The sequence below is a fragment of the Ptychodera flava genome (genome assembly GCF_041260155.1).
Source record: "Ptychodera flava strain L36383 chromosome 23 unlocalized genomic scaffold, AS_Pfla_20210202 Scaffold_23__1_contigs__length_28996876_pilon, whole genome shotgun sequence".
In the NCBI taxonomy this organism is placed as follows: Eukaryota; Metazoa; Hemichordata; class Enteropneusta; family Ptychoderidae; genus Ptychodera; species Ptychodera flava.
The window spans coordinates 6,412,835-6,427,869 of record NW_027248277.1 but is presented as its reverse complement, the minus strand read 5'-3'; the positions used below and the strand labels follow the sequence as shown (position 1 = coordinate 6,427,869).

General features: G+C 37.6%; 1 protein-coding gene across 1 annotated transcript; it reads left to right on the top strand.

Annotated features, from left to right (window-relative positions):
- Positions 1 to 886: 886 nt before the first annotated feature.
- LOC139124356 (plexin-B-like) lies at positions 887 to 12,795 on the top strand. Its single transcript, XM_070690497.1, has 8 exons — positions 887 to 1,975; positions 2,826 to 3,008; positions 5,310 to 5,441; positions 9,523 to 9,623; positions 10,757 to 10,889; positions 11,174 to 11,333; positions 12,158 to 12,251; positions 12,578 to 12,795. The coding sequence occupies exons 1-8, from the start codon at positions 887 to 889 to the stop codon at positions 12,756 to 12,758; spliced, it is 2,073 nt and encodes a 690-aa protein (XP_070546598.1). The 3' UTR covers positions 12,759 to 12,795.
- The last annotated feature ends 2,240 nt before the right edge of the window (positions 12,796 to 15,035 follow it).

Sequence of the window (15,035 nt, the reverse complement as noted above, 5' to 3'; positions counted from 1 at the left end):
AGTCCTCAAACGTTCACTAAACAGGCTTTCAATATGATTCTGATGAGTATTGTGGGATTTTGGTAAAGACTACATTCCATCTTTAGCTCCAGTACGTAATTGTGACAGTTTTCGGATGATCTCAGTTTCGGACATTGAATGAAATGCTGTCTCTTGTACTCACTTCGCTCTGTATTGATAGCGTTTTACAAGTCATGTGACCGCATATTAAGTGAACTGACGCTGCTGTCCGTTTTGGGTAATTTGTTTTGGTAGAAGCTATTTCGGGCGCTACAAACTCGACGAAGTTAGTCAGACCGTACGATAACAGGTGCTAAAAGCAACACACAGAGACAGTCCATACGCACGGTAGGTAAGCGCCAAACACGTCGAAATATGGTTGAGTCGTCTATGAATTAAACGTAGCTAATTGTCACGAAATATTTATATACAGTTTTCTAAACACGTCGAAATTGAAAACGAGGTTTTGAAGTTTCAAATTATCAATATTTTGCCGCTAATCACATTCCAAATACGACGTTCTATTACTGCGATAGCAGTCCGATTACTATGCACTCAACATGGGGTCAAAAATTTTGCAGCTTTGACCCCCTTATTACCACTTCCGTCGTGTTAACAGTTTGAGGATAAACACAATAAAGTTTTGAAAGGTATGGTAATAAAATTTCGTAGTGCTCGTCATTTGTTAAACGGCCCTGGGCGAAATTCACCACCCTGTCCGAAAACTGTCGCACTGAGTGTATCACTGTCAAGGTGGGTACAGCCAGTCATTGGTCGTCTATATTCTTCATTGAAGACTCAAAACTACTCCAATTTCTAAAATAATCCACTCTCTCAGCGATTTCGCAATACAGCACAACAAATATACAGTCTTTGCGAAAGCAATATGGGTGGATTGCCTTTGACATCACACTTGCGTAAGATCGTTGACCTCGTTGTCCTCTTCACCATTTTTGCTATAAACCATCAATCCGACGCCAACATCTACGAAGTCGCTATCTTCACTGATCCTAACTCGAATGGATTTAACCACCTGACTGTACATAATGTCACTGGTGATGTGTACATTGGCGGTGTGAATCAACTGTACAGGTTGGATGAAAACTTGAACTTGATTATTAATGTCACAACAGGACCAGAGTATGATAACTATGGTGTGGGACATGACTCTAACAATAAAATACTGACCTTTAACTATGATTATGGTGATCTGATAACCTGTGGTGGTTACTTAGGTGTGTGCCAAAAGAGACACATGCAGAACTTGACTGTTACTTATGCAAACCAGAATTTGATTTATGTCGTCGCAAATATAACAGATGACTCTACAGTTGGTTACGTTGCACATCATTATCACTTTCGTCAGCCAATGTTGTATGTCGGCACAACAAGTACATCATCGAATCTAGGATATCCGTTTGTGAGTGGTAGACAGCTTAAAGATAATATATTTGAGGTGCTTGAAGACGGCCGTGGCAACACAAGAGTTGATATTGATATTAATTTAAGAACCACTTTTCCTGTCAGGTATGTGGCTGGATTCAGCTACAATGGTTATAGTTACTTCGTGACAACACAAAAGTCATCCACTGACACAAGCTCTGATTACATTTCCAAACTTGTCCGTGTATGTCAGCGGTCAGAACAACAATACTTCAACTCCTACACTGAAGTGACATTGAGATGCCGAGATGATTCATACAACCTTGCTCAAGCAGCGTATCTCACCAGACCTGCACAGGATCTCAGTCAATCACTGACACTAAATGATGGGGAAAAAGTGTTGTTCGTTGCATTCGCTGAGGGAGTAAATGATCCTCCGACACCGAAGGCTAAGTCTGCAATATGTATGTACAAAATGAGTGTGATTGAAACAGCTTTCCAAGATGCTGCTAAGGGATGTATGGAAGGCGATGGATTACCAGGGTATACTGCTTCGTGGATGCGTGGTGCTACATGTGCTGGAACTCTTCCCGTAAGTATCTTGTCATGGCATATTAATTACCATTCAAATGTTAAAATGATAATTGTGAGGAGGCTTCTCTTTGGTAGTCCATATAGTGCATAAATTGTAAACTTTGACCCCTACACTAAATACCTGACATAAAGTGGTCACCAGTAGAATCATGTAAACTATGATAGGAAGCCGTTAGGGATCTCTCGGCGACAAGTCTTTCCCCATTGAAAATGCATGGGTTGAAAACAGAAAGGTGTTTTATCGAAATATGCCAAAATGCCACCGACTACAACATAATTTTTAGCCGCGCTATCAACTTTTAAAGCAACAACAACAACTAAAACGAAATGTTTATGCGGAAACAAAATACAGGTATCAGTCAGCGTCCACATTGCTATCAGTATGCAATTTGACCTTTGATGAAAAATGGTCGTAGCGGTAACAATCTATAAGGTACTTAATGTGATGTTGAACTATAACGTTGCCGGCGAATGCCTAATTTTCGGCGTCCACCGCCAAGGTTACAGTTCAACATCAAGTTGCATAGTGTTAGCAATTTTCACGCTGATTGATATTTTCGTGGTCGCGTAAAAACATGGTTTAAGTTGTTGTTATCGCATTTGAAATTGACGGTGCCGCAAAAAGTTATGTGGTAGCAGGGTGGCATTTTTTGGTATATTTCGACGGAAAAGTTTGTTGTTTTCTACCTATGCAATTTTAATGGGGAAAGAGTTGTTGCCAAGGGTCCCCAACGGCTTTCCATAATAAACACATCTATTAAAAAGTAATTCCATTGTAGAATCTTGATTATGCTTCTTAAAAAGTAGTTTATTATGATGATTGTTCTTCTTGCTATTTCAAATCTCAGTTTTCAAGGGGAACTCATGAATGCCATGCTTTAACGCACTACCAATATGCAAATGGAGTGGATGATCAACATGGATATGACGTAGAAGACTATACAGACACCTTGGTGACATCGATAGCTGTAACTACTGTGCAACAACACACAGTCGGATTCTTGGGTATCGATACTGGACATGTTCTCAAGGTAGGACAGAAATACATAACAATTTGATATTTCAAGCAGATTTTCTGGCCCAGTCAATCAAGATGTTTGGATATTCTGCAAACGCTGAATAATAAGTGTGACCAAATATGAACTGAAGGTGCTCATGTGTTTCACAACAAGTTCATTAATAGTAGTTCGCTTCAGAGAATGTTTGATATTCAGTTAACAGACTCAACAGTACTCACAGAACAACTTGACCTACTAATGTGACCCCTGAATGGAAGCAATGACTTTGAGTTTGACAAATTACAAACTTAGTTATCAAGCATTGAAATTGACCGCTGATGACTCGGCATGTATTGACATTTATCAGACACTACTGGACACATGAAACAATACAGTATGACGTGAATTACTGCATAATTTTTTGACTGTTATGAAGTTGTGCAAAACAATTGTACCTTTGACCTGTTTCAAATTAAAGTGACTGACAAAGAAACGAGCAAGGAAATGTTACGCAACATTTTCACACCTCAGATAATCGCTGACCAAAACACAAGAACAAAGACAGACATTGTATATTCTGACAGCAGATCAATTGAGCACACGACTCGGAGTACAAGACAGCCTTCTGATAAGACTAGACGTGTATACGGTCAACTGCTAGAGTGAGCATCTCTGACGAGGATTTATTGTATTATGTTTTTCAATATTCCTGTCAATAAACCAAATTCATACCGATATAATCGACACTTGTGTGAGGCGTGTAATAAGAACAATCAGATATCTGTTATCAACTTCCGCATAGTACTCTCATAGTTCAATCACTAATTACAAAACTATATTGAATATGTAAATGAGCTAATAATCAACTTGAGACGCCCAATACTTCTCAGTACGATTAAATATTTATCAGATCAATATCTGTAGCCAGGTCCATCAAATGTAATGCTGTAATCTTTGAGTAATATCACTAATTACAAAGATCATTAAATTTGCAAATGGGGCCATAATTAACTCCACACACCTAAATGCTTTATACCACAATTAGATATGTGTCCGATCAGTATCTGCAGCAGATTTTATCACAATTGGTGCAGTTATTTCGGAGTTATATGACTAATTACATAACTTCACAAAATATGCAAATGAGCTATTTGTTTACTTGTCACTGCCAAATGCTTGTCAGTACAATTAGATATTTATCAGATCAATATCTGTACCAGATTATACTGACTCTGGTGCCGTAATTTCAGAGTTATATACCGAATTACAAAGTTCATTAAATAAATATGCAAATGAACCCTTAATTAACTTGACACTACTAAGTGCTTTACACCACAGTAAGACGTCAGTCAGATCAGTATCTGTAGCCGAATTCATCAAATTTGGTGCAGTCATATCGGAGTTATAGGACTAATAATAAAACATAAAAATATGCAAATGAGCTATTTATTATTTTGAAACTGCCTAATGCTTCTAAGTATAATTGGATATATATCAGATCAATATTTGTTGCATGTATTATCAAGTTTGGTGCAGGAATTTCAGAGTTATGTCACTAATAGCAAAAGCTCATTAAATAAGCAAATGAGCAGATAATTGACAAGACACTCACAGTATCCTTATAATGTTCTGAGATTGTCATCTGTGAAAAGTTTCATGAAATTTGCAGCAGTATTTCTTGATATATGTCTAAACTGTCATTACCGTCTCCATAGGGAAACCACTGTACCAAAAAAAAGATATTTCATAACTTCATCAATATGCAAGCCACACTAACCAAATCTAATCAGTTCTTGCAAGTAGCATATGGTACCTGTGTATCAAATCTGATTTAAATCTGTTCAGGCGTTTTTGAGTTATCGTGTATAGACACACACACTAACATACACACACACTAACATACACACACACACGGACAGACAGACAAACATCGCTATGAAATTAGCCCACGTGTTCACACACGTGAGCTAATTACAGTTGACTCGTTGATCTGAGACACGGTCAGTAAAGGTTATCCAGATAACCGTTACATGGCGAAGCTTCTTTAATGCTGCCTTTCAACTGTTTATGTTTCTGGGCTTATGCGTTGTTCCTCTTTCAAGCCTCACACTTTGGCAAAGGCATCAATATTTAGCGTGTACAGTAATATATACCAAATGATTTATACATTCGCAGAGCTTTGCATAAAAATTAAAGTCTAGAGTTCTCAAAAACGTCTGGATTTAAAGTAGCGATAAATAACTCTAATAATGGTAACCAGCCCGTGAAAACATTTAAATCAGATGCTTTTGAATGTTAGTCTGTCCAATGATGATAATTGTCATTGCAAAACAGATACACTTTATCAGCGACACCAATGCCAATACCTACGAGAGGATTGAGTTTACAGATACTGCAGCAGTGGTTCTGCCAGACATGAAGTTTGATCTTGATAATAAGCATTTCTACAAAACCACAGGCGCAAGTGTAAGTATCGAACATGTGTCAGGGACTTAAAAATATTGATTAAGTTTCAGTACTATTACCCGAGAAAGATAAACTCTGTAACAATATTTTGACAAAAGAAGTATAATGAAAGTAACATGATGGAGTTAATGGAGTTTCAAAATAACAAAACGCATATGACGTTGATTAAAGGACAAGTTTATCCGGGAGTATGTGATGACTGTAATAAAGGTTATGAAAATCGCGATGAATCGATGTGTATTTTTTTAAATAATGTCTGTGTTGTTGGATTTATGACTGAAAATAAATGTTCAAGTCGAACAATATAATAAAACAAATTGCCACACTTATTACGCGAAAAACCTCTTTAACATATTCTCCTAACCAGGTACTAATCGGTTCCCAGTATAAAATTTAATGACTTCAACTTGACAATTATGTCTTCTTTAGTTTTACAATCACATGTTCAGGGGATTCATTTGACATGAGTAATCGGTTACATGTACATATGCTATATAAACTAACTGACACTGTGCACAATCGAATATTCAGTTCGGAATTCATAATGACACGACGTTGCGTCGCAAAATACGCTCTTTCAGAAACTATCAACTTACAGTTGTTTGACACCACTAGTATCCATAGGCTGCGAACCCAGACCTCCTGTATGTAGTTCATATGTAACCTATGTTCAAAAAATTAAGAAAAAAGTACACTGTCGGCATGCTTTGAATACTCGATGCCAAACGTGTAACTGTACGCTCGAAAAAGTTTTCTAATATGCTATCTCGTTAAACGAAGAACAAAATTCAGAAATTGGTTTTATGCAAACTACTTACCATATCATTCAGTGAATTTCTGACGCATTGACGCAAAATTGTCAATGTTCTTATGGGTGTGACGAAATCGCTAAAAGTGATATGTTGTAGGTCTGTATGATGCGCAACGCGAGTAACTAGTACTCGCGTTGCTTGTCAATTATACGTTATCAAATATACCACTCAGTTAAAATTACTCTATAATTTTCTCTGCATGATAGATAAAAAGTCATGAAATGAAATTAAATCGGAAAGTAAAGGAACAGAACCCCAAATACATCGTAACTACGAGTATTATTCGGCAGTGTTCGATACTAAAAGCAGAGCGTTATAAATAACAACACAAATTATATTTCAAGTACAACTTGTATTACTGGAGTTTCATGCTTTTAGCAATTTCAGACTTGTTTTTACTAGGATAGTTTCTCTTTGGACGCACAATAGTGCTATAGTTATAATTTCAACACCACCAACTAGAGTACAATGGTAATTCCAAACAAACGGAATGCAAATTAGAAATATCTGGTTCACCCGTTGCATTTTCAACCTTTAGTCTAAAATGTACAATGCTAAAGAATGCTGTAGAACCTTTCAAGTTAGTTTTTAATAATATCTCATAAAGGGAAACCTAAGTCAAGCGAATGTCACCTTTTATCCCTTCTAAAATCACCCATGAATAAAATGCAGCTCAAATTTGCAACATAATTGTATGCGCTGACGACTACGGAATAAAAGAGAATTTGAAGTAGACGACATTTATGATAATGAGCTCGGAATTCCATTGGCGCGAAAGGGTAATGGGAGGAGCATGCGTGACGTCATCGGCGATACAGGAGCTTGCAGCTAGAGGAGGGCTGAGAACATTTCAGCGCGTTCGTAAGACGACTATGAAAGGACCGGACAGCGTTATTTCTGAAATCGAGTATTACTTCCCCTGACTGAAATCAAACCATACCAATTTGAACCAAAATATTTAATAATTGGGAAAAAATCTCCACACATCGTTCATATCTTGGTTGTTTGCTTTTTGTGTATGATTCCGTGGAGGGAATCACTGTCATGCTTGTACAGACCCCGAACTGGATTGGAGACACTAAGTGACCCTACGATCCTTGAACGCTACATTTCTAAAACAGAGTTTTCTCATCAGTCGCTTAAAATGAATACTTGTTTTGTAAATGATACGGAATAATTGACCGATTATGTGTTACCATGTAAGTCGAGCTTGGCCAGATTTTTAAGGCTGCGAAATCTCCGATATATATTGGAAAATATTTATCTGCAATGTGACAAATCTATAAAATCTCGTCTAGTTTTGGAAGTTGGGATCGAACTGAAAAAGTCGGGGTTACTCAGATCTCTAATCTCCGAAATATATATATTGGATATTTGCCCGCGATTTAAAAAATCTAGTATCGTCTATTGTTGTAAAGAATGTATTTCGTGCAAGACCAGCCAAAACTCCCGATGATGTCAGATCGGTCCTCTGTCCAAGTCCCGATCGTCAAGTAAAAATGAATTACATGTAGTAAAGAATGTATTTCGTGCAAGGCCTTACCAAACTCCCGATGATATCAGAATTAAAGTCCGAAATCGCCGACATTTATCAGGTTAATATCGGTGATTTTGCAGACCCGGCGTGCCAACATACAGTGCAAGTTAATCTAGTACCGTGTGGTATCGACATTAGAGTCCCGCAATCATTGCCGATATTATCAGGCAATGAATATCAGCGATTTCTCAGACCCGGCGTGCCAAGGCACAATAGGCAAGAAGTCATTCTAGTATCATAGTCCAGAAATTGCCTATATTTATCAGGTATATCGGTGACCTCGCAGACCCGGGCTGTCGAGATAAGATATGTTTAGTGACGGTAGTTTCGTTTTCGGACATTTGAGTCCCCAAATCGCCAAATTAATATTTGTCTGGTTAAAACTGGCAATAGTAGTTTGACTTAGCATGTCAAGATACGAACCATATTTTGTAGTATCGTCTTGTATCGGTAATAGAGTCCCAAAATCCCTTATAAAACAATCATACTTGAAAGGTGCAGAGCATTAACTTTGTATATTTGACAACTTTTAATATCGTATTACCTCGTCCGACTTCTTTAGCCACTGTATTCGAGAAAGCTGTTCTGTGGGAAAACGATAAAAACAAAATCCGTTTTTGTTGTTGCAACTGGACAACAGTTAATCATTTTTCATGCTACTGTGCATTAAGAAATTGTAACGTGCAGAAATGCACTACTACAGTCATAGACTCCGATGCTTTGGCAAGCTACCACTCACATTCGTTTATTGCTTATGACGTCATGCACGTTCCTCCCATGAGCCCTTTCGGGACCATGGGATTCCGAGCTCAATTTCATAAATGTCGTCTATTTCAACGTCTCTTTACGTCACGCCGTAGTCGTTGGCGTGTGCAAGTATGTTGCAAATTTGAGCTGAATTTTATTCAAGGGTGATTTTAGAAAGTATTGAAGGTTAACGGAAATTCGCTGGACTTAGGTTTCCCTTTAATAAAGGCCATCTTCAAGTACTCCTTGCACTGTAAGTCTTGCATCATACATCGTAAAAGTATGATTATGTAACGTGGCTTGACCGAGTGGTAGTTTGGTCAAAATCGATCCGGTACGTATATTGTTCCTGGGTGGTCGGTGCTATACCTATTGCTCGTGTACGGGGCGGTAATAACGCACATAAAGGTGAATTGTACATCATGGTTCACTTAGTTTAATCACGATACGTGTACATGATTACAACATCTAAAAAGGTCGGTCGTCTACAAAAACCACAGTCAAACAGACTGCATAGGAATGCGTCAAGAAGTGCATCTCTGTCTAGAAAGTGTACAACTGAAATCGTCTCCAAATCTACATATTTTCATGACTTTGGTATGCATCTATAATTAAGACAATCGGCAAAGTGGAAGGCAGGAAGCCACTCCCATCAGTACATCTGTCAACATAGCGTCCGGTCAATGCTTATTACTTAAGCAGTTGTCAAAACAATACATTCACGAAAGGAGGATGTACGATTCTAAAGATGCATCACGTGCAGAAGGGGTTACTGTTGGTCAGTTGTTAGTTGTTACAATTAAATTCAAGTAATAAAATACTAAAGAATTGAAGGGCGATATCACAATAAAATTTTAAGCAAGAAGCAATACGAAAGTTCAAATGCTTCTTGTTTGTTTGAGCTGTTGACAAAATTTATCACCGTAGGGATGCATTAACATCATGGCGCGGAATTCAAACATATTTGTCACTTTTTAACTTGTAGGTCCATAAAGTGAGAGTAGAGGACTGTAGTCAGTACCTGACTTGTGAAGACTGTTTTGGATCAAACGATCCTTACTGTGGATGGTGCACCTTGGAGAAAAGGTTAGAAGTATTTGTCCTGTATGGATCATTAGAAAGCCGTCATTATTTACGGCCTGGGATTGGGCTACTCAAATGAGGGGAAGAAAGGGGGGGGGTACTCAATTTTTTGTGCGAAATAAATTGAAACACCTCTCAAATGGAACCATTCCTTATATCAACTTCTCACAATTTTCAATGCGAGAGAGGGCACCCCCTTTCGTGCTCTCCCCTTGGGGTATTCTACAAGTTTACTAGTAAGCTTGAAAGACATATCGAAAACACATCTCAGAGTGCACCAGACTGCCAGCATTGCACACATCAATTTCTCAAATTTTACACGGGATCTAGGACAAAACTGAACTGTTGTGAATTCATCCTTTATTTATATCACAGAAACATATTTAATGGACTCCAGGCTTTTCATTAGAAGCTGGCAGCTGGAGAAATGACACAGGAAGGTCACAGATTTGCCAATCCTGCATATTATATGGTGTTCAATCCCTGGCAAACTGAGAACTGTTAATGCAAAATATATTGGATATTTGACTCAAACACTGATCATGAAAAAATGTAATAAATATCAGTGTTCAATTAATTTTCTAACAATTTTACCGAGTGCAAAATAAATTAAAACACCTCTCAGATTGTAACTTTACACACAACACTTTCTCACAATTTTTCTACAGAGAGGGGCGACCCCCTCGTGCTCTCCCCCTGGGGTGTTCTAACAAAAAAAACAAGATACTGTATTTACGTGTTTTGCAAGCCGTTTTGCAAACATTCGATCTTTTGGCGAATATTACAGTTCATCTTTCGCATTAACATGCCCTTCCACCATTCAGCATTTTAACGTTTAAAAGCATGGCATGTAAGCTCAAAGGATAGCCATACACTCTAAAACATCCAAATTTACAAAAAAACGAAGAAGGTGAAACTCTTATCCATGATTTATATCGCTCATTGATGACGAAGACATCGGGGTTTCTTCTTAGCCTTATTTTGTGGACTTGTAGAAATCGCATTTACCCATAAACAAAAAGTTCATTGTAATCTTTCAAAGATAATCTTTCAAAAATAAACTTGAATATTTTATGAAAGGAAATTACATTCGCGACAAACAAACGATCGTATAAATTAAATGTCTTCCCAATAAGGTGTTCCACAAAAGCAAACTGTACCAGGTCAACTGGCACTTCAAGATGGCTACATCTGTTTGATGCAAACATGTGTGTTGAAATAGAAGCAATAGATCCTGAAAACGGAGCACCAATCGATGTGGCAAATCAGGTGAGACTATATAAGACTTGCACCCATATACTCAATAAAGAAATGGAGGGTAATATGTTGATGTGTCTACTACAATATGTGTCTTGTACATTATATTAAACGAATTTTATTGTGGCCGCATTATCAATAACTATGAATCGGAACGGCGGTCAAATTGTAAAATATACTAGCACACAAAATGGGACTTTTTATGACCGATAACAGTTAACTGCGTATAGGTGGTTTACTTCTCTCAGGATATTTCTCGATTGCAAAAGTATAATAAATATGTTGGATATTTTTAGATTACTTTGAACATGATTGAGTTGCCGGAAGAAGATAGTTCTAATACATATCTGTGCAATTACGATGGCTTGTTCATAACAAGTGCCGATAAGTATGGTAATAACTTGACGTGTGACACACCACCTATAGAAAGTCGACCGAAACTACCACCTGGAGAAGGTCAGTGCTATTCTATTTTGAACCAACGTTTCAAAATGGTTTTATTTTGACCACCACATTGAATGTCCCTAAAATGATTTAGGCCTACTGTATAACCAACAAACTATTTGCTAGAAATCGTTGCTAAGACTTAATAAGATGTTAGTACATATAATTGGATCTGATTAACCCTTTTTGGAAATGGTTAGGTTTCTTCTTAGTTAAACTGTTTAACCCTAAAGCATAGTTTGAACTCACAGTTATAAATGAGGTTCGTATGTATGAAATACCCTTTAAATTATGTCGGTAAACAATGGACTAGAAAGTTCCATCGATGTTGAAATCAAGTAGGTCAGTCATTAACTTGGCGAAACAAAGTGATGCAAAGTGGACAGAATATATCCGACATCACAGCATGCTTTCCTGATGATTCATAAATTCAGCATAATTGACATCCTTGTATACAGCGAACTAGCCGATAAAGCACCAATGATAGATGCAATACAGTCCTGTGGTAGGATTACCATTCATTGTTCGCATCACACAGTCAATAAACGTCTACTTAATGCGCCTTAAGTTTTTCAAGTAGCAGATTTTTACAATTCGGCGCATTGAAGTGAAGACTGTAAAATGAATAATTATAGATACATAAAGTCAAGTACATTAGAGTAAGCCACCAGAGGGGTTCGGTTGCTAATTACTTAAATAATCGAAGTTCGGTGTTTTTAAAAACGAATAAGACCTGGAAAATATGCTTGTTTATGCAACCATTGAGAGAACATTGCAAAGAAATAATGCTGTAAATGAATACTACAGCGGGAAGAACTAAATTGTATACTTTTCAGACTACACGACTATACAATTGTATGTCAGAAGCAGCGAAACAGAAGATTTTGTTCACACAGATTTTCACTTTTATGACTGCAACGTACACACATCGTGAGTACACTTAATTCTGTTCAATTACTTAAGATTGTTAGGAACTAAGTAGCGCACATATAATTATTACGGAAGATTATATGTTACACCGAAACAACCATTGTTTGGATACAACATTGGATGATCATAGTATGAAACTTCACTAAGTGTGCTTGCGGGCGGAAAAGTTCGTATTTTTAATGAAATTGGAAAGACATCGGTTGCTCCCAACTTCTATTATTATCGAATTTTCCTAAAATAGATTTTATAATATTTTCTGTCTGCGCTTAATTGCTTATGTTTAGACACCTCTATCTTGAAACACATAAATGCTTTCTGATCTGTAGATGCAGCTCATGCGTTAGCAGTAAGTGGAATTGTAACTGGTGTGTGTACGAGAATAGATGTGCACATTATTTAGACACTCGGGATGATTCTATGTCGATTGTAGTGGGTGAAAATGTAAGTCACATATTAATATCCGTTGCCCATTTACAATTTTTAAGTATGTGTGCCACATCTGTGTAACGCTCTGGAGTAAATTACTGATCATGGAATGGGATGGATTAGATTGAAATCGCACTTGAAAACACTTTAATATCGGGCAAGGCACGATGTTCCTTTAATCTCAGAACAAAAGTAATGCATCAATCAAGCTTGTGATCCCGCATCGTGCAAATAGTTTGATCAAAGTATAATGAATACAATCTGCTGCATTTTAAAGCCAACCAAATTTCTATATAGAAAACGTAAGAAACAAGAAACAGCCCTGAAATGTCGTCAAATTAATAAATAATCTTTGAATGCCGTTTAGTCTGACATTCATGAAAAGTCAATGTTGTCTGAAATGCCGTACACAATTACGCTAGCGCTGCGGATCGGCGAATCGACATGTTCAAGATCGAAATCTACAATGTAATCGTAATTTAGATTAAAGTAGTGAAAGTAGGAAGATATCGCCTGGCAACATGCTTCCAATCGAGTATTGAAGTTTGGAGAAAGAAATAAAGAAAGAAAGAAATATGTCTGTTTTTCGTTTCCAAGAGCTTACTTTGACCACAGACAAATAGAAAGACAGACTGGCAACGGGTATTGTTCAAGGCGTGAAGCGGTTACGTAAGTCCTCCATGTTCGCCTCGCCTAAGGTAGCTCTTGCCTCGCTTTGCCGAAGAGTGCCGACCATGCACCCTTCGGTAGTTTCCGGATTTTCGCCAATTTTAAGCGAAATTATGTTATGCAAAGTTTGTGTTGTCGTTGTCGTGTGGTGCTGAGCGGAACCGGCGTGCTGGCGAAAACGGGAAAGTTTTGAGATTCGGGAAAGTGAGTTTTACCGTTTTAAAAATTCCTCTCACATCTTTATGAATATATAATGAGTGTGTTTCAACCAAATTTGAAAGTCTTTTATCGATACTGTCTGGTTTTTCTCGATGGTTATCGGTCAGTCATATTGGCTATTAAAAATTGGTCATTGAAGGAACGTGTTTATGTAACTGCGGGCGTGTTATGTTTTGATTGGCGTGAAGCTGTGTTTCTGCCCTGAGAGCTCACAAAGTAAGTATGGTTGCTACGCGACTGGCAGCACGATGCCATCTCCTCGTAATTTTTGCATAGTCTCGTGCAATTATCAACCACGAACAAGGTCTCCAAAAACATCTAACACCTGTGAAGCTCATTTTATTATGAAAAGGCCATAGTCTACCGAGACGACCATGGAACAAAAGCCATGCCGCGTTGCTAGTCTGTTAATTCTATTTGTCTGTGCTTTGACGTAGCATCACAAGTTTGACGGCACAGCCAGACATAAGTAGCTTAACATTTATGAACGTTTAAATCCTCCGTATCTATTGACCAATAATGTTCGCTCACCACAGTGAGGATCTTCATCAACTATCTAAAATTAAAAACTTCGTTCTGTTCGGCTTTTATAACAGATATATCTCATTCTTTTGACACAGTGTGGGCAGATGACAAAGTTTTAAAGCTACCTACTTTTTTGACGATATGCGTTTCTCAGTCACACATTTTGGTCGATAAAAGCAAAGCTTTCAATACTCAACAACTTGACGTCCTATATAATGGTCAACGTATTAACACAACTACCATATAGGTGGAACGTTATCTTGCTAAGTAGGCCAAGAAAAACTAATACTTCTACGTAAAGGCATTGATTATGGCTACTAATAAATCTGATACCCATTCCTAATCAATGCAGGTATTGATGTAACTACTGATGGCTGAAAGCCGTTGTAGGCCCAAGGCTAGCACTTGCAAAAAAATCTCATGTAGCTATTTTTCGTGTAAACAGTGTATTAAGTACATAGACAGCAGTGTCTTTAATTAATAAATATTAGCAGAAAGCAGCGCCCTTTTTTGGCTCAATTACATGTAGGTCTGGCGATAGAATCTCTTCGGAAGGCATGTTTTGACTATCGTTCGTCAGGTGGGATTTTTATAAGTAAACTGGGACTCGCCACAACTGATAGGGAAAATCAAATATTGTTATAAAGGCTGTAACCATAATTTGATTCGATTTTGTTTTGTAAATCATATCTCAAGACGTTTTACAAAGTCACTACCGTATGTACAGCATGTACATTCAACCATAGTAAACCATTTGACCTGCAGTGCCACGTTTTCAATTTCAAAAACCTGAAAATGTCTGTTCGCTAAATGTATGGCGGAAATAGTTTTATTTCAATGTTCTCATGTATCCACAACTTTGCAGCAATTCATTTAACAAGTTGCCATTCCACCACGAAATGCAATGCAGACAGCATTTCCAGTGCCCTTCTTTCATTACCATTC

Bases quoted from the DNA above. Each gene is read 5' to 3' on its own strand.
- LOC139124356 (XM_070690497.1), top strand. From the start codon at position 887: ATGGGTGGATTGCCTTTGACATCACACTTGCGTAAGATCGTTGACCTC. The intron at 3,009-5,309 runs GTAGGACAGAAA...ATTGCAAAACAG, and splicing joins ATACTGGACATGTTCTCAAG to ATACACTTTATCAGCGACAC. The intron at 10,890-11,173 runs GTGAGACTATAT...GGATATTTTTAG, and splicing joins CAATCGATGTGGCAAATCAG to ATTACTTTGAACATGATTGA.